Raw genomic sequence first — 23,971 nt, forward strand, 5'->3', positions numbered from 1 at the left:
CACAGTTCCGATAGTGCACCTTAACCTGTCCTCGTGAAGCACCAAGTGGAAGTTTCCAAGATGAACCAAAGTGCTATTTCAAAGCACATCTGCCTTGTCACTGCCTGGGTCAGACTACAGGTTGGAAATGACAGCGGGGCCACAGCACAGCCAGCGTTGAAAACGGCAGCTTAGCAGTTCTCCCAACAAGCGATGTCTAAACAAGCATGTGCACTTCTATTTTATTTATGTAGGAAAATGAGTTAGAGAGAAGGTATAATACAGAAATAGGCCATTCAGCCCAACTAGTCTATGCCAGTGATTATGCTCCACACGAGCTTCCTCCTAGCCCTCTTCATCTTCATTCTGTCTGGCCTCCCACATTTTACCCCTTGTAAATTTGAGGTCATGCATAACTCTGCTGGCCATGCCCTTACTTGCGCCAAGTCCTGTTCATCCATGCCCCCCGTGCTTGCTGACCTACACTGGCTCCTGGATCAAGGAAACGTCTCAATTTTAAAGTTCTCATCCTTGGTTTCAAATCCCTCCATGGCCTCACCCTTCCCTATCTCTAAACTCTCCCAGCTCTGCAACCCTCCGAGATACATACGAATTAGGATCAGGAGTAGGCCACTCGACCCCGCTCCACCATTCAATAAGTTCATGGCTGAACTGATTACTCCACATTTCCACCTACCCGATAACCTTCCACCCCTTTGCTGATCAAGAGTCTATCCACCTCTGCCTTAAAAATATTCAAAGACTCTGCTTCCACCACCTGTTGAGGAAGAGAATTCCAAAGACTCACGACCCTCAGAAATAATTTCTCATCTCCGTCTTAAATGGGCGACCCTTTATTTTTGAACAGTGACCCCCTAGTTCTAGATTCTCCCACAAGGGGAAACATCCTTTCCACATCCACCCCGTCAAGACCTCTCAGGATCTTATATGTTTCAATCAAGTCACCTCTTACTCTTCTAGATTCCAGCAGATACAAGCCTAGCCTGTCCAATCTTTCCTCATAAGACAGCCTCTGCCCATTCCAGGTATTAGTCTAGTAATGTAGAGAAATTATCTTATAATAGATATCTGCACTCATCTAATTCTGGCCTCTTAAGCATCCTTGATTTTAGTCACTCCACCATTGCTGGCCATGGCTTTACCTGTTTAGTCCCCAAGCTCTTAACTTTCCTCCCTAAACTTCTTAACCTCTTTTTCCACCTTTAAGATGTTACTTAAAACCTAACTCTTTGACCAAGCTTTTAGCCATCTATTCGAATATCACCTTGTGTCCCAGTGTCTAAATTTTGCTTTATAGTAAGTGCCTTGGGACACTTGCAGTTATATAGCACCTTTAACATAATCCAAGTAATTGTTGTAGCCCTATCAGCATATCTTTCAAATTATTTGTCGGTTGTATTTATCTAGCTTCCCATTAAATGCATTTATGCCATTCGCTTCAAAAAACTCTGTCGTAGCAAGTTCCATATTCTTACCACAGAAGTTTCTCCTGAATTCACTATAGGTTTAATGGTGGCTATCTTATATTTATGGCCCTAGTTTTGTTTCCCCTTCACCACACTTTCTTTTTTTTTTCCAAGTAAACAGTCCCAGCCTATTGACACAGCCTCACAGTTCCAGTATCATCCTTATGAATCTTGTTTTACATCTTTTCCAGTGCCTCTATACAATAGAGCCCAGAACTGTGCACAGTACACTATTCCCATTACCCAATTCATTTAACAGCATACATTTCAGCTCTCCATTGTCCTTGATCAGCCTCAACGTAAATTGCCAATATGTGAAATAAATTCTTATGAGAATTAGATTCCACTAAAAGAACAGGAAGTGAAAAAAGCCTTACTTCAAAAGAGCAAGCAGCTGCTTCTTTATTGGACTGAATCAACGAATGTTCAAGTTTCTGAAGGCTGCAGGAAACAGGTTCTACACACTGTGCTGGAGTAGCATCTCGATAGGGTCTCAAGAGGTTAGTCCCGGGCTGGTGTTTGTCTTCGACCACTAACGTTCTTCCATTATCAGTCGCCCGAGTTGAGAAAGAGAGATTAAAACTGCTCCAACTGCCATCGAACCCAAACAAAAGCTTTGGTGTTTGAGGATCAGCTATCTTCACATTTTCAGTACCTTCCTTTACAAGTAGTCTGTTTAGATGGTAGGTTCTAGATTCGAGGAAGTCCTGCATTTTCACAGTATGCTGTCCTGTTGTTACTTTTCCTGGTTCAGAGAGAGGAGATTGCTCATTACTGCATTGGGCCTCACATCCCTCCGTAGCTTCAGGGTTGTGATCTTTCCTGCAGCACCTGCTCTCGGCCAACTTAACGCATTTTGCTCTTTTTACTCCATTGTCATCTTGTCCATCAGTAGACTTTCTTTTTGTACAGTGTGCTTTTGTGGATTTATCTGCATTTAACATAGATGAAGTTAGCTAGACTTGTAATCTATTATGTACCAATATACCTGCATTGCTGCAGTACAATGCAACAGTGTAAATTTTTCAGTGACCATGTCCCATCAATTAAGATTTTGTTTAAAGTCACAAACTAGCTTCCTGCCGACTTCCCCAGCAAGTTTACATCAGCTGTTTCTATTATAGATGTGGTTGTGAAAGGTAATGGCACAATGGAAGACCTTAAAATGAAGACACACATCCTGCTCCAATTAATTCCCAATTTCATATATAGCTTTCCCTGATAACTGAACTTGGTTTTGACTCCCCGGGTCCAATTTTAACCTCTAGGTGTAAAACTAGTGACCTGAAAATATGGTTACTTACCAACCAATGGTGGCTGCTCTCATCTGGGGTAGGGTCCCGAGCAGTGTGCTCTCACACCCCAGCCACTCCCACTTCAGGCAAGAACCCACTTTTAAACAACAATTTGGATTTATAATAGAGCCTTTATTGTAGTAAAACGTCCCACGGCACTTCACAGGATCAAAGAACTGATATGTTGGGAATGGTACTGTTGTGGTAATCTTACAAGACTAGTAATCCAGGTCCAGACTAATGCTCTGGAGGCACAAGTTCAAATTCCACCATGGGAGCCGGTGCAACTTAAGTTCAATAGTACTGAACAAATTGTTGGAGCTATGGGCTGACAAGTCTCTGGGTCCTGATGGACTTCATCCTCGGGTCTTAAAAAGAAGTGGCTAGTGAGATAGTTGACGTGTTGGTTTTGATTTTCCAAAATTCCCTAGATTTGGGGAAGGTTCCATTAGATTAGAAAATAGCCAATGTAACTCCTTTATTCAAAAAGGTAGACAGAAAGCAGGAAAATACAGGCCAGTTAGCTTAACATCGGTCATCAGGAAAATGTTGGAAGCTATTATTAAAGACGTTATAGCAGGGCATTTAGAAAAATTCAAGGTAATCAGGCAGAGTCAACATGGTTTTGTGAGGAGGAAATCACGTTTAACCAATTTATTAGAGTTCTTTGAGGGAGTTACATGTGCTGTGGATAAAGGAGATGTACTGAATTAGATTTCCAGAAAGCATTTGATAAGGTGCCACAAAGGTTATTGTGGAAAATAAAAGCTCATTGTGTAGTGGGTAACATATTGGCATGGACCGAAGATTGGCTAGCTAACAGGAAACAGAGAGTAGGCATAAATGGGTCATTTTCTGGTTGGCAAGATGTAGCGAGTGGTGTGCCACAGGGATCAGTGCTGGGGCCTCAACTTATTTTTACAATTTATATAAATTACTTGGATGAAGGGACTGAAGGTATAGTTGCTAAGTTTGCAGATGACACAAAGATAGGTGGGAAAGTCAGTTGTGAAGAGGACATACGGAGGCTACAAAGGGATATAGATAGGTTAAGTGAGTGGGCAAAGATCTGGCAGATGGAATATAATGTGGGAAAATGTGGAATTGTCCATTTTGGCAGCAAGAATAAAAAAGCATATTATCTAAATGGTGAGAGATTGCAGAGCTCTGAGATGCAGAGGGATTTGGGTGTCCTAGTGCATGAATTGCACAAGGTTAGTATGCAGGGACAGTAATTAATTAGGAAAGCACATAGCATGTTATTGCGAGAGAAATGGAACACAAAAGTAGGGAGGTTATGCTTCAGCTATACAGGACATTGGTGAGACCACATCTGGAGTACTGTGTACTGGCCTCCTTATTTAAGGAAGGATGTAAATGCATTGGAAGCAGTTCAGAGAAGGTTTACCAATACCTGGAATGGGCGGGTTGTCTTATGAGGAAAGGGTGCACAGGAAAGGCTTGTATCTGCTGGAGTTGATTATGTTTCTTACTCTAAACGATTCTGAGGGGTCTTGACATGGGTGGATGTGGAAAGGATGTTTCCTCTTATGGGAGAATCTAGAACTAGGGGGGTCACTGTTTAAAAATAAGGGGTCGCCCATTTAAGACAGAGATGAGGAGAAATTTTTTCTCTGAGGATTGAGAGACTTTGGAATTTTCTTCCACCGCCTTTTGAGGAAGAGGAGTCTTTAAATATTTTTAAGGCAGAGGTAGATAGATTCTTGATAAGCAAGGGGGTGAAAGGTTATCGGGGTAGGCGGGAATGTGGAGTTGAGGTTACAATCAGATCAACCACGATCTTACTGAATGGTGGAGAAGGTTCGAGGGGCCGAGTGGCTACTCCTGCTCCTAGTTTGTATGGAATATAAAAACAGACTGCAAGAGCTTTTAGAAGTATATAAAAAGGGAGTAGCTCAAAGTAAAACCCTGGTTCCTTAGAAGCAGAGACAGATGTAATTATCATGGGGAATGAGGAAATGGCAGAGACACTGAACAATTATTTTGTTTGTCTTCACAGTAGAAAACACAAGTTACTTACCAAAAATAGCGGCTAACTAAAGGGCTAATAAGCGTGTGGAAATTAAGGTAATTAATATCAGAGAAAAAGTATTGGAGAAGCTCAAGGGACTAAAATCTGACAAATCCCCAGGACCTGATGGCCTACATCCTAGGGTACAAAAAGAGATGGTTACAGGAGCACTGGCTATAATTTTCCAAAATTCCCTAGATTCTGCAACAGTCCCAGAAGATTGGAAATTAGTAAATCTAACACCACTATTCAAGAAAAAAGCGAGAGAAAACAGGAAAATACAGGCCAGTTAGCCTGACATCAGTCATCAGGAAAGTGCTGGAATCTATTATTAAGGAAATCTTAACAATGTACTTAGAAAGGCACAGTATGATTAGAATAAGTCAACATAGTTTTACAAAAGGGAAATCCTGTTTGACAAATTTATTAACAGTTTTTTTTGAGGATGTAACTAGTAGGGTAGAAAAAGGGGAACCCAGTAGGTGTAGTATACCCGGACTTCCAAAAGGCATTCAGTAAGGTGCCACATAAAAGGTTAAACACAAGGGCTCATGGAGTTGGGGGTGACATACTAGCATGGACAGACAGGAACCAGAAAGTAGGGATAAATGGGGCATTTTCAAATTGGCAAGCTGTAACCAGTAGAGTGCCACAAGGATCAGTGCTGGAGTATCGGCTATTTACAATCTATATTACTGACAGAGGGAGAGCGAGAGAGAGAGAGAGCGCGAGAGAGAGAGAGTAATATATCTAAGTTTGCTGACGATACAAAGCTAGGTGGAAATACAAGCTGCAAGGAGGATACAAAGAGACTGCAAAGAGATAGAGACAGGCTAAGTGAGTGGGCAACAAGATGACAGATGGAGTATGTGAGGAAGCATGGTTATTCACTTCGATCATGAAAATAGAAAAGAATTTTTTTTTTTAAAAGGTGTAAAATTTGTAAATGATGTTTCAGAGAGACTTGGGTGTACATGCACAAGGAACACAGTTAGCAAGCAGGCACAGCAAGCAATTAGGAAAGCAAATGGCACGTTGGCCTTTATTGCAAGGGGATTGGAGTACTAGAATAACAAAGTGCCTTGCTACAATTGTACAGGGCTTTGGTGAGAGCACACCTGACCACAGTGAGTACATTTTGGTCTCCATATTTAAAGGAAGAATATATTTTCATTAGAGGCAGTACAGCATAGGTTCATTAGATTGGTCTTTGGGATGAGAGGGTTGTCCTACAACGAGGGGCAGAGTAAATTGGGTCTATAGTCTCTGGTGTTTAGAAGAACGAGATGTTATCTCATTGAAACATTCAAGATGAAGAGCTTGACAGACTAGATACTGAGACATTGTTTCCTCTGGCTGGGGAATCTAGAATAAAGGGGGCACAGTTTCAGGATAAGCGGCTGATCATTTAGAACTGATAAAGAGTCGTGAATCTTTGGAATTCTCTACCCCAGAGGGCTGTGGATACACCATCATTCAATATATTTAAGGCTGAGATAGACAGACATTTGGTGTCTCAGTGAATCAAGGGATATGGGGAGCAGGCGGAAAAGTGTTGAAGCCCACGATTGGAATTTCAGAGAAGGTTCACTCGGCTGATTCCTGCGATGAGGGGTTTGTCTTATGGGGAAAGGTTGAGCACGTTGGACCTACACTCATCGGAGTTTAGAAGATTGAGAGGGGATCTTATTGAAACGTATAAGATTCTGATGGGGCTTGACGGGTAGATGCTGAGAGGTTTCTTTCCCTCGTGGCGGAATCTAGAACTAGAGGGCACAGTTTCAAATTAAGGGGTCTCACATTTAAGACGAAGATAAGGATTTCTTCTCCGAGGGTCATAAAGTGTTTGGAATTTTCTTCTTCAGCGAGCAGTGGAGGCTGGGTCATTGAATATATTCAAGGTTGAGTTAGACAGACTTTTGATTGATAAGGGAGTCAAGGGTTATGGGGGAGCATGCAGGAAAGTGGAGTTAAGGCCATAATCAGATCAGCCAATCTTACTGAATGGTGGAACAGGCTTGAGAGACTGTATGGCCTACTCCTGCTCCTATTTCTTAAGTTTGTATCTTAATAGTGATCAACACAGTTGGACCTGCTCAGACTGCTTTCTCCAGAGAATCTCTCAGCAGTGGCCTACAAGTGGTTAGCCAGGTTAGCAACTAATCAGCACAACGGTGTCCATACCCCAACTAATTCATGCCTACTTCAAGAGATCAGTTAATAACAAAAACAAAACGAAACAGAAGTGACACTCACCAACTTCAGTTTCATCATTGGTTAGTCCCTCAATATCTTCATCATAAAGGAAAGCCATGTGAATCAGAGAAGGGTCAACGATTTGTTTCTCTGGAAACTGCAACAGTTGAAAAAAAAAACAAGCTGCTTAAATCATCCAGAGCAAGCTCAAGAATTCTCATGAAGTGCACTGTCCAGTGAAAGAACAATAAATAGTGAAGAGACTTTAAATTCAGCATCTTAAATTGGAGGTCAGGGGCTCAAAGCCAACACTGTTCAAAAAAAAAAAAAACAACCAACCACAGGTAAGTTGCACAAATTCAGACACAAAAGGGGAAACCTGGTTCATGAAGCAATACAATTAGAGATGTTAACTTCAAGACAAAGCATATGCAACCACTGAGTTTAGCCTATGAATACAAAGGGGCATGATTAGTAATGTAAGGGGCATGATTAGTAAGTTTGCAGATGACACCAAAATTGGTGGTTTAGTGGACAGTGACGAAGGTTGTCTGAGGTTACAACAGGATATAGATCAACTGGGAAAGTGGGCAACGGATTGGCAAATGGAATTTAACGCAGACAAGTGTGAAGTGATGCATTTTGGAAAGTTAAACCAGGGCAGGACATATACAGTGAATGGCAGGGCCCTGGGGAGTGTTCTTGAACAGAGAGACCTTGGCATGCAAGTACATAGCTCCCTGAAATTGGCAACACAGGTAGACAGGGTGGTGAAGAAGGCATATGGCATGCTTGCCTTCATCAGCCGAGGCATTGAGTACAAGAGTTGGGACATCAAGTTACAGTTGTACATAACGTTGGTTAGGCCGCATTTGGAGTACTGTGTGCAGTTCTGGTCGCCGCACTACAGGAAAGATGTGATTAAGCTAGAGAGGGTGCAGAAAAGATTCACAAGAGTGTTGCCTGGTTTGGAGGGCTTGAGTTATAAAGAGAGATTGGATAGGCTGGGTCTGTTTTCCCTGGAGTGAAGGAGGCTGAGAGGGGACATGATAGAGGTATATAAAATTATGAGAGGCATAGATAGGGTAGATAGCCAGAGTCTGTTTCCCATGGTAGGGGTGACTAAAACTAGAGGGCATAGATTTAAGGTGAGAGGGAGGAGGTTTAAAGGGGGATCAAAGGGGTAAATTTTTCACACAAAGAATAGTGGGTATCTGGAATGAGCTACCTGAGGTGGTGGAGGCAGGAACAGCAGCGACATTTAAGAGGCATCTGGACAGGTACTTGAATGAGCAAGGCATAGAGGAATATGGAATTAATGCAGGCAGGCGGGATTAGTATAGACAGGCATTATGGTCGGCATGGATGCGATGGGCCGAAGGGCCTATTTCTATGCTGCTCGACTCTATGACTAACTTTTGCAACTCAAGGTTTTTCCATTGGCTCAATTTTTTATCACTGTGATGGAGCATTCATGTGTACTCTGAGTGCTATACAGCTTGTGTTTGATTTTTTGAGACAGTCCCCAATTTGAAATTGAAACTGAAAGCTGTTGTATGTTTGAGTACAACAGCAAGCTTGCAGGGAACATAAAAACTGACTGTAAAAGTTTCTATAGGTATGTGAAGAGAAAAAGATTGGTGAAGACAAACCTTACAGTCAGAAACAGGAGAATTTATTATGGGGAATAAAGAAATGGCTGACCAACTAAATGCATACTTTGGTTCTGTCTTCACAAAGGAGGACACAAATATCATACCAGAAATGTTGGGGAACACAGGGCTTAGTGAGAGAGAGGAACTGAAAGAAATCAGTATTAGTAGAGAAATGGTGTTGGGGAAATTGATGGGATTGAAGGCTGATAAATCCCAGCGCCTGATGGTCTACATCCCAGAGTACTTAAGGAAGTGGCCCTAGAAATAGTGGATGCATTGGTGGTCATCTTTCAAGATTCTATAGACTCTGGAACAGTTCCTACAGATTGGAGGGTAGCTAATGTAACCCCACTATTTAAAAAGGGAGGTAAAGAGAAAGCAGGGAATTATAGACCAGTCAGCCTGATGTCAGTAATGGGGAAAATTCCAGAGTCCATTATCAAAGATTTTAGAGCAGAGCACTTGGACAGCAGTGGTATAATCGGGCAGAGTCAGCATGGATTTACGAAAGGGAAATCATGCTGGACAAATCGACTAGAATTCTTCGAGGACGTAACTAGTAGAGTTGATGAGGGGGAGCCAGTGGATGTAGTTTATTTGGACTTTCAGAAGGCTTTCGACAGAGTCCCACATAAGAGATTAGCGTATAAAATTAAAGCGCATGGGATTGGGGGTAGTGCATTGTGATGGACAGAAAATTGGTTGGCAGACAGGAAACAAAAAGAGTAGGGAAAAATGGGTCTTTTTCTGAATGGCAGGCAATGAATAGTGGGGGTACTGCAGGGATCGGTGCTCGGACCCCAGCTATTCACAATATACATTAACGATTTCGATGAGGGAACTAAATGCAATATCTCCAAATTTGCAGATGACACAAAACTGAGTGGGAGGGTGAGTTGTGAGGAGGATGCAGAGAGGCTTCAGTGTGATCTGGACAAGTTGAGTGAGTGGGGTAATGCATGGCAGATGCAGTACAATGTGGATAAATGTGAGGTTATTCACTTTGGTAGCAAAAACAGGAAGGCAGATTATCTGAACGGCTATAAACTGAGAGAGGGGAATATGCAGCGAGACCTGGGTGTTCTCATACACCAGTCGCTGAAGGTAAGCATGCAGGTGCAACAGGCGGTAAAAAAGGCAAATGGTATGACGGCCTTCATGGCGAAAGGAATCGAGTACAGGAGCCAGGGATATCTTACTGCAATTATACAGAGCCTTGGTGAGGCCACACCTGGAATAGTGTGTGTAGTTTTGGTCTCTTTATCTGAGGAAGGATGTTCTTTCAATAGAGGGAGTGCAGTGAAGGTTTACCAGACTGATTCCTGGGATGGCGGGACTGACTGATGAGTAGAGATTGAGTCGGTTAGGATCATATTCGCTGGAGTTCAAAAGAGTGAGGGGGAATCTCATAGAAACCTATAAAATTCTAAGAGGACTTGACAGGGTAGATGCAGGAAGGATGTTCCCAATGGTGGGGGAGTCCAGAACCAGAGGTCATAGTCGAAGGATACAGGGTAAACCTTTCAGGACTGAGATGAGGAGAAATTTCTTCACCCAGAGAGTGGTGAGCCTGTGGAATTCGCTACCACAGAAAGCAGTTGAGGCCAAAACATTGTATATTTTCAAGAAGGAGTTAGATATAGCTCTTGGGTCTAAAGGGATCAAAGGGTATGGGGCGAAAGCAGGAACAGGTTACTGAGTTGGATAATCAGCCATGATCATAATGAGTGGCTGAGCAGGCTTGAAGGGCCAAATGGCCTACTCCTCCTCCTATTTTTTTATGTTTGGTTAGTCTAGCTAGGAGAGATTAGAGTGTCTTCGGTACGTTTTAACAGGAACTAGTTTATTACATACTAAGAACTATATGCAGCTTTTTTCAAGTGTGACCGACTCCTCTGATGCTATGCTGCCTCTTCTCGTAAGATCACATGAGGGAGACATCAATTTTGGGGGGGGGGGGGGGGGAGGGGTTATTCACACTGTCCCAGACATTAACCCTTTCAAACCCTTAAACCCTTATTTGTCTCCCAAGTTTTTTTTTCCATATATTTATTTTATACATACTACCCCATCTCCCCCAAGTGTTTGACATCACTGATTCAATCTGTCAGGAGGCTTCACAACTCTTCACAGTCTGACAACACCACGATCAGGAAGATCAGTAGTCTTTCTCTGAACTCTGGTTTCTGGACTTGGATGGCCATCACTGAGGTTTGTTGTATTCAGTGCTTTCTGAATTTCTGGTTCAACATCTGGTTCATCCAAATATATGATTGATTGAGGTCTTTGACGAATAGAAATAAAACTGCTCCTGTTAATACTTATATTACCTTCTGAAATATGTTGATTCTCATCTCTCTGGACGATTACTCCTTCTCTGCCTTGGTCTTGTACCCAGACCTTTTCTCCTTCCATCAACCTGGGTAGGTTCCTGGTACCTTCTTTCTTTCTTTGGCCTCCTTGTCTCGAGAGACAATGGGTAAGCGTCTGGAGGTGGTCAGTGGTTTGTGGAGCAGCATTTGGAGTGGCTATAAAGGCCAATTCTAGAGTGACAGACTCTTCCACAGGCACTGCAGATAAAATTGGTTGTCGGGGCTGTTACACAGTTGGCTCTCTCCTTGCGCTTCTGTCTTTTTCCCTGCCAACTGCCAAGTCTCTTCAACTCGCCCCTCCTTTCTGGCTGTCCGCCAGCTTTGGCGATCACTGGCAACTGACTCCCACGACTTGTGGTCAATGTCACAGGACTTCATGTCGCATTTGCAGACGTCTTTAAAACGGAGACATTGACAGCCAGTGGGTCTGATACCAGTGACGGGTTCGCTGTACAATGCGTCCTTGGGGATCCTGTCATCTTCCATGCGGCTCACATGGCCAAGCCATTTCAAGTGCCGCTGGCTCAGTAGGGTGTATATGCTGGGGATGTTGGCTGCCTCGAGGACTTCTGTGTTGCAGATACGGTTCTGCCACCTGATGCCAAGGATTCTCTGCAGGCAGCGCAGATGGAATGAGTTGAGACGTCGCTCTTGGCTGACATATGTTGTCCAGGCCTCGCTGCCGTAGAGCAAGGTACTGAGGACACAGGCTTGAAACACTCGGACTTTTGTGTTCAGTGTCAGTGCGCCATTTTCCCACGCCCTCTTGGCCAGTCTGGTTCCTGGTACCATGTCTCCTGTTATAGTTACAAGCTTGTTGTTTTCGATAAGACATTTCTCTGCTTTAACTGATAATCCTGGACTTCTAGCCCTAGAAGTTACTTTTTGGGTAGGATGGGAAATTGTGTTTTGAGCTTCCTTCCCAGCAACAGCTCTGATGGTGCTAATCCACATAGCAATGGATTAGATCTACAGTTTAGGAGCTTTCCCATTAAACATGAATAGATCCAACCCCAGACATTCCCATGGTCTGGAAATTAGGTCAAGATAAGGGGTTCCCTATGGTCTGGTCTGTGCACTGCACATACCTGGCAATTAGAAATCATTTCTTCTATACCTCGTCATTCCCGGCCACAAGGACGACTGAGCCAGTATTCTGCATTTCATGATGCCCATCTAGCCCTTGTGTATTTCCCCTGCAAAGATGTCTACCTGGAGTGACACCGAAATCACCAGTCTTGCGTCATAGACCAGCGAATCATCCACTATAGTAAAATGCTTTCTGTACTCAAAGATTTTCATCACTGTACCTTGCGTGCAATATTGGCGGATACGGATGCATTCCTCATCTTGCAGCTGCGCATGACGAATTTCTTGGAGCTTTTTTGAGCTTGCCAGCTATTGTGATGCAGTGAACTGAGAATATGAATCAATCAATCTCATTAATAAGTTAACATCTTGTTGTGTAGGACCGTCAACAGTAGCTCTGGCCAATGCACCTGCTGTCGTTTGCAGCCTGCCCTGTACATATACCGTTTCATCTGTGAATTTCATTAGCCTCAACTGGAATTTCTGAATTCTGAGGCATTCTCACGAGTTCCTTTTCATCAATAAGAAAACTAGAGGTTTGTGGTCTGTCTCTATAACAACCTTTAAGCCTATTATTATAATGAGAATTTTTTGCAAGCCCAAGCAACTGCAAGAGCTTTCTCTATGAAGGCAAATCTCATCTCAGTCTCAGGCAATGCTCGAGACGCATAATAAACTGGTCTACAACATCCATCTAGCTATCCTTGAAAAAGGACTGCCCCAACACTGTAGGCGAGGCATCTGCTGCAATTGCAGTCAGGGGTTGTAATGCACTAATATCTCTGCTGAAATTAGCATTTCATTGACCCTTTGAAATACCTGCGCCTGATATGCATTCCGACACCATACTTGAGTTTTCCTCAATAGTTGTTTAAAGGATTCAGTTACTTGTGCTAGAATGGGCAGGCATTTTGTCAACACCACTCTAACCCTCCAGTCATGTTCAACAGATTCACCATGAACTAAGATGTCATCCGTATGGCATAATACTCCTTTAAGGCTCTGTAGAATGTTCAACGCAAGTCCTTTGGAATATGTCCAGTGCTGATGTTTTACCGAATGGATTAAACGATGAAAACAAAATCTTCCAAACAGAGTGATAAAAGATCCAGAATGCACTATTAGAGTTGCTGAAATCACCAAAGAAGTTTTGTGATTTTTCTTCTGATATTCTTCATTAATAGCTCTATGCGTGAAGGCTTTTCCTTTAAAACCTGCAAAAGCAGAGGTTATACTTTGGTACATCTTCCCAAAATGGCCAATTGTCTTGCAGTGAAAGCATTCTGCTTTGTTTGCAGGACACTGTTCACGCCTGTGAATCATTCTGGCGTCACAGCGCTGGCAGGGTTTCATGGTGCCTTGCACTTTCCCAAGTGTACCTTTCTTTCATTGTCCTGTGCTTAAGGAACTGTATGGTCATTGCTGGTTTCCTGAACCAAGTGTTTTTCACCTCTCAGGATTGCTCAGTTCTGCTTACGCACCTCTGCTTGTCTCACCAGCTATATTTGCTTTGTCTAGGGCGAGGTCTTCCTTAAACTGCAATAACTCTGATAGGGATTCATCAGCAATACTTACTACAATGTAGTCTTGTATTAATTTTGATTTTAGGTCTCCATATTCGCATCCTTCCCTAGCCTGTGAAGATTTAAAAAAGCATCTACTGGTTCACCTAGTTTTTTTGGAGCCTTCTGCTGAATTTGGCTCTCTCTCGAATCTTGTTACTCCTTAAGGTGAAATAATTAAAGGCTTTTAAGACTTCACATTTATCTGATGTCTCATTAATGCCTCGTCTTGCAATATCTACTTTATTCCAAAGGAGCAACAGCAATGCGTTGACTTGTTCTGCTTCAGACTTCTTGTCTAATTTTGAAGACATTCTGTACCTCAAAAAATCTTTTTCTCTAAAGTGACCAGCTTGAGTTTGATTGTGTCCAAACCTCTCTGATAGCATAAAGTTAAGACCCATTGCTTTTCTACGCTTCCCAGGTAGTTTATTTTCTGATTTAAAATTTTTCCTTCCAGTATTAGACATTTTCCTGTGCTTCAGCCTTGCTCTGACTCCACTGCAGTCAGTGTCTCTCCCGGAGAAATCTCTCTGCTAGACCTGGAATTTAGCGTTTTTTGAATAATTTCTTCACTCCCTTCCCCTGGAGTACCGGGTATTGACAACCACTTTTTTTTTTTTCTTTTCTGCCTCATGTGCACATGTAATGGTGCCAACCTGGGATCCGCCCTTACTAGGGATTTGGTTTTCCCAATGCTTCTTGCCTTGTGCGCTGTTAGAAACAAATTTCCATCCTCTTTAAAGGGTTGCTCACCAGATCCCCGACCGTTGCTCGGTTCTCTGACTCAAAGCCTGCGATCACTGGACCGGGATTCTTTCCTTATGGACCACCATGCCCCTGTGGTGCAGCCTGAATGCCTGTGAGCAGACACTCTGACTGTCTGTGCCTCTTCTTCGCCCATGGAGCAGCTCTAGAACTCTTCACAGCCTATTCTTGAGTTCTGTAGTCCTCGACTTTTGGCTTTTCTCAGGTCAGCCTTTCCAATCTTGTTTTTATTTCCCAACTTTTCTGGGTATTGTATGGCAAGATCCATCACTGTTCACCATACTGTATGTTTGGTTAGTCTAGCTGGGAGAGATTACTGGGTCTTTGGTAGATTTTAACAATAACTAGTTCATTACATACCAAGAATTCTATACAGCTTCTTTCAAGTATGATTGGCTCCTCTGATGCCATGCTGCTTCTTCTCAAGTCTCTCTCGTGATCTCTTACATCACAGGGGGGAGGTGTTACACTGTCCCAGATATTAACCCTTTCACTAGAAAGGTAAACCCAGGTTAGACAAGCAAACAGTCCTGTCACCGAGGACAAACCAGCAGTTAATTTTTAAGCCAGAATCATGTGCTGAAGGTTAAGTTTCATTTTCACAAGAAGCCAGCTGCAAAGCTAGGAGAGTTGCTGTTTCAAGAGACTGCAAAAAGCAGCAGCTGGAATAGTCATTTTGACTGAGAGAGAGACAGCCATGTTGAACAGTAGAATGCTTCTGCTAAGAGATGTAAATTAACAAGTGGATTAAGAATAGATTTGTCCAATGGTAAAAGGCCTTATGGGTGGACAAGCCAGAGTTCGGAACCTGTTTTCTTGTCTGCTGTGAGGAATCAAGCAGCAGATATTTGGTGTTTCCAGAGAGGCTGCTTGGACTAAACAGACTACTAGACAGCCGGTTGAAGCAGTTGTTTTGACTGCAGGCAGAGCAGCTTGCTCGGAGGACAAGTCGCTACCGTTGCTTTTGGTGCCTTAAAGAGTAATGCAAGGTGAGACCGGTGAAGCTACACCACCAGGACTGCTGTGAGCAAAAGTACAGAAGTTCCAGAAGGGTGCGTAGTTTTGGTGGAGACAATATCAGTGGGGTTCGGATTGCAGAGAAACTGCCATCGGTGGAAGCCGGCGTTCGCAACCTGGGGGACGGGATTTGGAGATCTATTTGAAACACTCAACGACCTGAAGGACTTTGGGACTGTTCGGTGCCATTTTACTGAAAGGAATGTCAAACAGGTTGAGAGAGATATCCTTGGTGCATCCGATAGTTATCCTGTAACCTTTAAGATATATACACACACATCAATAGTGGTTAAACTTAGCTCATGTCTAATTTATGTTGGTTTTGGCTAGAGTGTTAAAGTAAGATTTATAAAAGTGAATTCTTGCCCATTTGGTTTTTGTTTCCTAAATTGGGGTCAGTTGGCAGATTCATTTTTTTTCCCCATTTGTTGGTGGTCTCCACGGGGAGACTAACAATCGCACACCAATAAAAACCTGTTTATAAATTAAAATAATCTAAACAAAATCATCCAATTGTTAGGTACAATTACCACTCTGGCAAGCAGAGTACATTGAACACCCAATGTATTACTCAGAGAGCAACATACTTTTAACAGATACTAAAGCTGATCATTAATCAAGGAGTTAAAGCCCAAATCAGTTTGTTTTTATTTAAAATTCCATCCATCATGTTCAGTAGAACAAAAGTGGCACACTGGAACAGTACATTTTCAGTTGGCGTCAAAAGACATTCTTTACCTGTTCACTTTTGATCTGCACTAATCGCGTTGTTAAATTGTGATGAGTCACTGTGGCTGCACACCAATGAGTAGAAGATTTCAAGTCATACACCTTAACTTTATAGCCAGCCAGGTTGCTGGTACCTGATAAACAGAGGAACATAGGTTGAAAGTAAGCATTGTAAAGCCTCCAGTCTACGTTATTCATTATTCATTGAGGTTCAGAGTACCACTTTGTAGCACCACAGATCAGATCAAGTTTGCATTTCCACCTTTTGAAAACCATGTAGCTTCTCTCTATTTGAAAGTTAGAAGTCTGGATTGTCTGATCCAGATTATTTTTACACCATTGTTATCTGAATAGGCTAAGACCAAGTATGGTAGAAGTCACAAAATACTAGGCTACAGACAGGGGAACTACTGCCCGCCTTGCTTAGCTCAGTGTGCCTGGGTAAAAAGCAGAAAAGATGTGGGAAGGTCAGTAGTCTTAGTCTTTGAATCATGAAAATCAGAGAACACCAAATTATGGAAGCAAAAAAAAAAAACCCGGCAAATGGTGTGATACAAATTTGGGTCTGTCGACACCTCCTCAAGCTCAGTGGCATCAGTCACATCCAAAAGCAGATGGTGGCAGTTCATTCACACTTTGTGCACGAGCATAACCCATGGAGGTAACAATAGCTTGCCCTTCTAATCTGATCTGGATAGTCACATCTTTTGCATGCATGTTTCTTCAATCTCTGCAAAGGCTGACGAAGCAAACACTTGGGAGATACATAATTGGAAATGAATCAAGCAGCTATTTTATTTCACAGCACGTGAAAACACAGAACAGCTGCAGTGAAATGAATTTTAATCAATGCAGCCTGACTTAACGTAATACAAAACAATGAACCCAAGTTTCTTCATGTTACCTTACTCGATTTACAGAATAACTCCAATGCATTCATCCCAGAATGTAACCCCTTCTCCCTGTCGTCTCCTGACTTTTCTTCTGTCAGCCTATCTGGCTGTCATCAAATTGCCTACCCAAGAACAGATTCCACGACTCTAAACTGTCAAAGGTCCTCACCGAGTTCAAATGAAGAAAGTTGTCAAAACAGCAAGGTGTGAACAACCCGTAGAATGTTAAACTATATTTTATTAACTCTAGCACACTATTTCAGATGCCCATCTTAGTTCTAAAGTAATCTTCCAACTGCATTGCCCCAGGAATTTAACCCTTTGAAAATTAAATTTAGGGCAACAGTGGCATTTTGCACACTATATTGCACCAAGGATTTCTCCTACCATTCCCCATACAACCAGAAATCTGAAACATCACAATTGGAAATCCACAGAAGACCGATCAGCTCAGAGTTTTACTCCACAACTGGTGAAAGTTGGAATGATGGTTACCACCCGAAACCTAATCTCTCTCTTTCTGGTGCCAAGTAACCTGCTTTGCCATGTTTTGTATTTCCATTTGTGCTCAGATTCTGGTTAGGATTTCTGCTGGCTCAATTACATCCCAATTTGCCAAGAGCAATAATTGTCACGTCCATTTTAAAGAAAGCTTTAATTGCAGTGAACACCTCTCAAGGAAAACCAATACAAATGTGCTTTCAAAATTATCTGAAAGGTAAACCTTTCATACTTTTTGCAATAAAATGCATCACATAGTGATTACATCTCTAAGTGACAACAGTAGGAGACTTACCATAGAGGAACAGTTCTTGGGTTGATTTCTTAATGAACCAGGTCTTAATCTCGTCACAAATTTCTTTGTTGTCCCGGAGAGCTTTTCCCCAGCAATCCATATTCATCTATTGAATATTGAATGTATTTTTTTAAATTAACAAAGGTCCACAAATTTCAAGATTTAATTTTGATTTACAAAGTTCAATATACTTTACGACCGAGGTGGGAGGAGTGCACTGTTAATTCAGTCCCACTTCTCCACAGGTAACATATATTTAAATTTTCCCACTTACCAAAATAATCATCTACTCTATCTTTCCCCAGAGTAAAGCACACCAGACATGTTTCTTTAATAAACAACAGAATTATCCATTTATTATAAACCAAGTCTTGACCAATAATAAAGTAAAACATACACCAAAATCCTAGAACCCCCTCCCTAACAGCGCTCTGGGTGTACCTACCCCACATGGACTACAACGGTTCAAGAAGGCAGCTCACCACAACCTTCACAAGGGCAATTAGGGATGGGCAATAAATGCTAGCCTATAGCCAGCGATGCCCACATCCCATGAATGAATAAAAAAGTCAAACTGAAATATTGAAGACCCTTATTCATCGTAACCCTCGCATCTAACGAACTTGATTGAATTTTTTGAGGAAGTGACTAAATGTGTAGATGAGGGTAAAGTAGTTGATGTAGTCTACATGAACTTCAGTAAGGCTTTTGATAAGGTCCCACATGGGAGATTGGTTAAGAAGGTAAGAGCCCATGGGATCTAGGGCAAATTGGTAAATTAGATCCAAAATTGGCTTGGTGACAGGAGGCAGGTGGTGATGGTCAAGGGTTGTTTTTGCGAGTGGATGCCTGTGACCAGTGGTGTACCACAGGGATCGGTGCTGGGACCCTTACTGCTGGTAGTATACATTAATGATTCAGACGTGAATATAGGAGGTATGATCAGTAAAATCGCAGATGACATGAGAATTGGTGGTGTAGTAAATAATGAGACAAGCCTTAGATTACAGGACGGTATAGATGGGCTGGTAAGATGGACACATCAATGGCAAATGGAATTTAATCCTGAGAAGTGGGAGGTGATGCATTTTGGGAGGACTACAAGGCAAGGGAATATACAATGGATGGTAGGACCCTAGGAAGTAGAGGGTCAGAGGGACCTTGGTGTACTTGTCTATAGATCACTGAAGGCAGCAGCACAGGTAGATAAGGTGGTTAGGAAGGCATAGAATATAAGAGCCAGGAGGTTATGATGGAGCTGTATATAATGCTAGTTAGGCCACAGCTGGAGTACTGTGTACAGTTCTGGGCACCACACTATAGGAGTGATGCAATTGCCCTGGAGAGGGTGCAGAGGAGATTCACCAGGATGTTGCCTGGGCTGGAGCATTTCAGCTATGAAGAGAGACTGAAAAGGCTAGGGTTGTTTTCCTTAGAGCAGAGAAGGCTGAGGGGGGAGGGAAAGAGACATGATTGAGGTGTACAAAATTATGAGAGGCATTGATAGGAAGAAACTTTTTCCCTTAGCGGAGGGGTCAATAACCAGGGGGCATAGATTTAAGTTAAGGAGCAGGAGGTTTAGAGGGGATTTGAGGAAATAGATTTCCACTGAGGGTGGTTGGAATCTGGAATGCACTGCCTAAAGAAGTGGTAGAGGCAGGAACCCTCACAACATTTAAGTAGTATCCAGATGAGCACTTGAAATGCCATAGCATACAAGGCTATGGGCCAAGTGCTGGAAAATGGGGCTAGAATAGTTAGGTGCTTGATGGTCAACACAGTCATAATGGGCCTATTTCTGTGCTGTATAATTCTATGACTATGACACATGCATACACAACTGGTTAACCGGGAAAAATAAAAGCGATTTATGTTTACAGCAGTTACAAAGAAATAGAAAGAACAGAAAAAAAACATATGCTGAAAGGAAGGTACGGAAGGAAGTCCTTTATTTTGGTGAGGTGTCCCAAAGGCGAATAGGCAGCTGTCAATGGGATCTTCCTAGAACAGTTCTTTCCAGGCGATGTTGATACGTTTTGGGGTAGGTTTTCCAAGAAATGCAGCTACAAAAACCAAATGAGTCTTACAGCAGGGAGGTTTTAGTTCCATACATTTGATGCAAGACTTCTTCAAAGATGCAGGGATTCTTCAAATACTGGAGGAAATAGAAAACATACTTGATGCAAGACTTATTTTCAAGGAGAAAGAAGTGAGATGTCTTCTCCTGGCAAGTCAGAAAGCAAAACTACTTGTGTTTTCTGGCTAAACACCAACTGGCTTTTTAAAAAAAAAGTTCAAATTGAAACGAAAACTTTTCCAGAGGTCCAGGCTTGATCTCTATAAATCTTGGCCTGTCACCTCTCTTCAAACCAAAACAACCCCTGCTGTTTTATGTGAAAACAGATGCCTTCCAGTAAGACTTGGTTACTAACCAAAACCAGGAACCTTCTGGTAGCGACTTTTTTTAAAAACCTACCAACTTCAGCAATCTCTTTAAATTTCCAGATGAATCAGTGTCCGTAATTCAAATACAAATTCTTAGAACATATTTTACAAAAGGAACAGAAGCAATCTTGTAACAATACAGCCAAGTGTTTTTATTAAGGCGGCAAAGGAAGAACAGAAATTGGCAGCAAGCCTTGCAAGTTTTCAAAAATCACAGCTTTAATTTTCCAGCTGTACAAAAGACATTGCTGTGGGGTTAATTTCAGAAAGCAGTCAATATTACAATTGGGCATTATCATTCATATACAGAATAAGTTCGAGTCTTAAAACTACAATTAACAGTACATAATCAGTAGTGTTTGCACAACAAAGTAACAAAATACTTTCATATATAAAAAAAGAATGTGCACATGCTGACACCCTTCTGTACCTCAACCAAGTGGCCATTCAAGATCTTTAAATGACAGTGAGCTTGAGTAGGTCATTCGGCTTTGGATGGCATCACAGCTGAGCCTTATTCCATCTTGACATGATATTCACACACAAACTGGGATCAATTGTGGGAAAGCTGGCTCAATGTTCAGCTCTGCAAACTACCAATGGTACATCCCATTACTGCAGCATTATCTAGCACCACATTTCTGATCTGCAGGACTCCAATGCACACTAGGTGTTGCAATGTGCAACTGAGGTCTTGTATTGTCTCATTTAAAAAAAGAAATACACATACATGAAATCATCTTTTAGGATATGAGAAAAGTCCAAGAAGGTAGATATTTTTTTATTCATTCATGGAATGTGGGTGTCGCTGGCCAGGCCAGCATTTATTTCCCATCCCTAATTGCCCTCGAGAAGGTGGTGGTGAGCTGCCTTATTAAACCGCTGCAGTCCATGTGGGGTAGGTACACCCACAGTGCTGTTAGAAAGGGAGTTCCAGCATTTTGACCCAGCGACAGTGAAGGAACGGTGATATAGTTCCAAGTCAGGATGGTGTGTGACTTGGAGGGGAACTTGCAGGTTGAGGTAGATCAGCCATGATCTTACTGAATGGTGGAGTAGGCTTCAAGGGCCAAATGGCCTTCTCCTGCTCCTATTTCTTATGTTTGTATAAGAGCAGTCAATATTACAATTGGGCATCATCATTCATATAGAGAATAAGTTCGATTCTTAAAACTACAATTAACAGTCATATTTCAGACAGCAGTGTGGGGGATGGGATGGGGTGGGGTGGGAGGGGGGGCGGGGGGGGTGGTGTGGTGTGGTGGGTGTAAGGGAAGTAAAGTCACAGCCCAGCATCACTCAAGGAGAAGGTCACAGCAACATCACTAGAACCCTGGTACAATTGGTAAATCAATTTACTTCTCATTTTAAAGACAAGGATTATTAAACTATCCATTTGTGGCAATGGCTGTACAGATCATAGCAGCCTCTCAACACAAGGAGGACGAGAAGCAGAGCTAATAGAAACACTCGCTGGTCTTCATTAGCTCAGTGTGATTAATAGAACTGCTATAACTATTTTGAGCATTTCAGTGTGAAAAATCTCTCATCTCTTATAGAGGTAAATGATCATCAGAGCTGGCAGGAAGAGGAAGATGAAAAAAGTCATGCTGGTGCAGTCAAATGCACTAGCATGAAATTCCTCTGATATGTTTGATAATCTGTTAACTCATTTACCTCTAAACTGCTAAGTTCAGTTTTTAATATAAAACACAAGGGTCCTTTATGAAATGAGCAATGTCAACTCAATCCATTCTGGTTTAGACCCTTAGCAGAACCTACCAATTTCAAACAAAGATTCTATTTGGTGTAGACTAGTTTTGGAAAATCCGGCCAAACAAAGTCAAATATCAAGACTCCCCTCCTCACCCATAGGGGTGAAACAGCTAATATTTGTAATACCTACCTAATCGATGTAAAGTTGACAAACTAAACCAAAATAGTGCAATCAGGGGAAATTGGAAGTTCCACAAGGTCCACAGTCATAGATCAAGTTACGAGAATGAAGTAAGTGGTATTGGTACAATCAATGCAATCTTCTGAAGTTGGGCCTATGACTTATTACTGGAACTTTAATCTCCGCCCGACTCATTTAAAAGCATCACCACCTTGGGTGCAGTGGGGGAAGGGCTGAAACACATGGACTCAAATCCCAGATCAAGTACGCTCCCACGTAGGAGCTGCAAAGTGCCACGTTAGCATGGATACCATCCTTTGGCCAAGATATTTAAAGTAAGTTCTGCTTACAGTTGGCTCAGAAGACAGTAGAGTTAATCAAATAAGCCAAACAGCCTCTTTCATCCAAACTTATCGCGAACTCAGTTACCTTTAACGGCTGAAGAGGGGTTTCTTTTTGCAGAAACATTCGGTGCTTGTCCGCAAGAAATTCCACAGGAGTCACTGATCCAAAACAAACTTTGTCCGTCAAGCATTTAAATGTCTGAAACACAATCACCACAACAAAAACTATTTTCAGATGGATATGTACAAGCCTTAAATATGTTCAATCTATATGCAGGAACAGTCGCTTTACTGATTTGAGTGAGAGACAGAGAGCTCCATTTCTCACTAGGGAAGAGAAACGAGAACATTGCCTCTCGTCTGCTAGGAAGATCTCATGGTGCCATTGAAATTATCATAAAAGTCAGGATTTGGAATAGTTGGTCAAAATGAAGACTTATGGCACAGTGACTGAAACTTTTCACATCTGGGACCTACGACAGATGCTGCCCAGATCTCAATGAAAAATCTGAGTCAGCTGAAAGAATCCCAAGTGAAATGAGCAAACCTGGTGGCCAATTCACTGGACAAAATTAAATTTAAGTACAAATGGTTTAACTTCTCACGCACACGGAGGCCCACATCGTAACTACCATCCTCCGTCCATTGCTCGACTAGCCTGGAAGAATTGGCTTTAAGATCCATTGTTTTCGCCTCCAAATTATGCCACAGCCTTGTCAACTCTACAGTCACAATCTCCTCAAGCCCTGGTGCACCCTTCACTTCTCTCTCCTACTGGCAGCTATTCCTTCAGTCACTAGAACTCAAAAACTTGTTAGAAAGATCCCCCTTCACTGGTCCCCTCTGAAGATATTTTTCCTTTACTCTTTTTTGCTAATATCTACTTGTTATATATGGCCCTGGAAAGTGTTCGCAGCCATCTCTCACAGATGGCAATGCGAGAGAAATGCTACTTGCATTGCAAATGGTAAGTCTTAGTCAGGCAAAACATTGGAGGACTAAAGAACAGAGAAGAGTAATTTGATGCAGTGGGGGAGGGACGCTTTTCCTATTTTTGGACGGCATTGTTAGAGCGGAGTATATCTGACCTGGGGATGCTTGGTGCTAACACTGGCTTCACCTTCACCCAAGGAACACAAAGAATTCCATGAACTTATTCTTCACATATCTCCACAATTTGATACAGAGTCTGCAGCCGTCCACAATGATACCCATGATTATATCCGGTTGTTTAACAGGCTGTACGTTTTAAGTACAGGTCAGTAACAAACCAAACTGTGGGTCAGATCAAGAGATTCCTCCCAAAACCTGAAGTGATACATCAGGAAAGAGGGAATTTAGGTTAGAGGGCAGATGAGAACCAACCTCAAAAATTCAGGTTGGGAAGAGCAACAGGCAGAAGCTAGGAGGGTCTA

The 23,971-nt window shown here is 42.2% G+C and overlaps 1 protein-coding gene across 2 annotated transcripts in view; it reads right to left on the bottom strand.

Moving 5' to 3' along the window:
• Positions 1 to 23,971, bottom strand: part of LOC137368893 (lysine-specific demethylase 3A-like) — an 83,865-nt gene that overhangs the window by 46,224 nt on the left and 13,670 nt on the right. For both annotated transcript variants that reach the window (XM_068029146.1, XM_068029156.1), the window contains exons 3-7: positions 22,642 to 22,755; positions 17,871 to 17,976; positions 16,191 to 16,315; positions 7,050 to 7,146; positions 1,844 to 2,397 (exon numbers count right to left, since the gene is read on the bottom strand). In XM_068029146.1, the coding sequence (XP_067885247.1) occupies positions 1,844 to 2,397; positions 7,050 to 7,146; positions 16,191 to 16,315; positions 17,871 to 17,976; positions 22,642 to 22,755 (996 nt within the window). The remainder of the gene's footprint in view (positions 1 to 1,843; positions 2,398 to 7,049; positions 7,147 to 16,190; positions 16,316 to 17,870; positions 17,977 to 22,641; positions 22,756 to 23,971) is intronic.

The sequence above is a fragment of the Heterodontus francisci genome, chromosome 1, assembly GCF_036365525.1.
Source record: "Heterodontus francisci isolate sHetFra1 chromosome 1, sHetFra1.hap1, whole genome shotgun sequence".
Classification (NCBI taxonomy): domain Eukaryota; kingdom Metazoa; phylum Chordata; class Chondrichthyes; order Heterodontiformes; family Heterodontidae; genus Heterodontus; species Heterodontus francisci.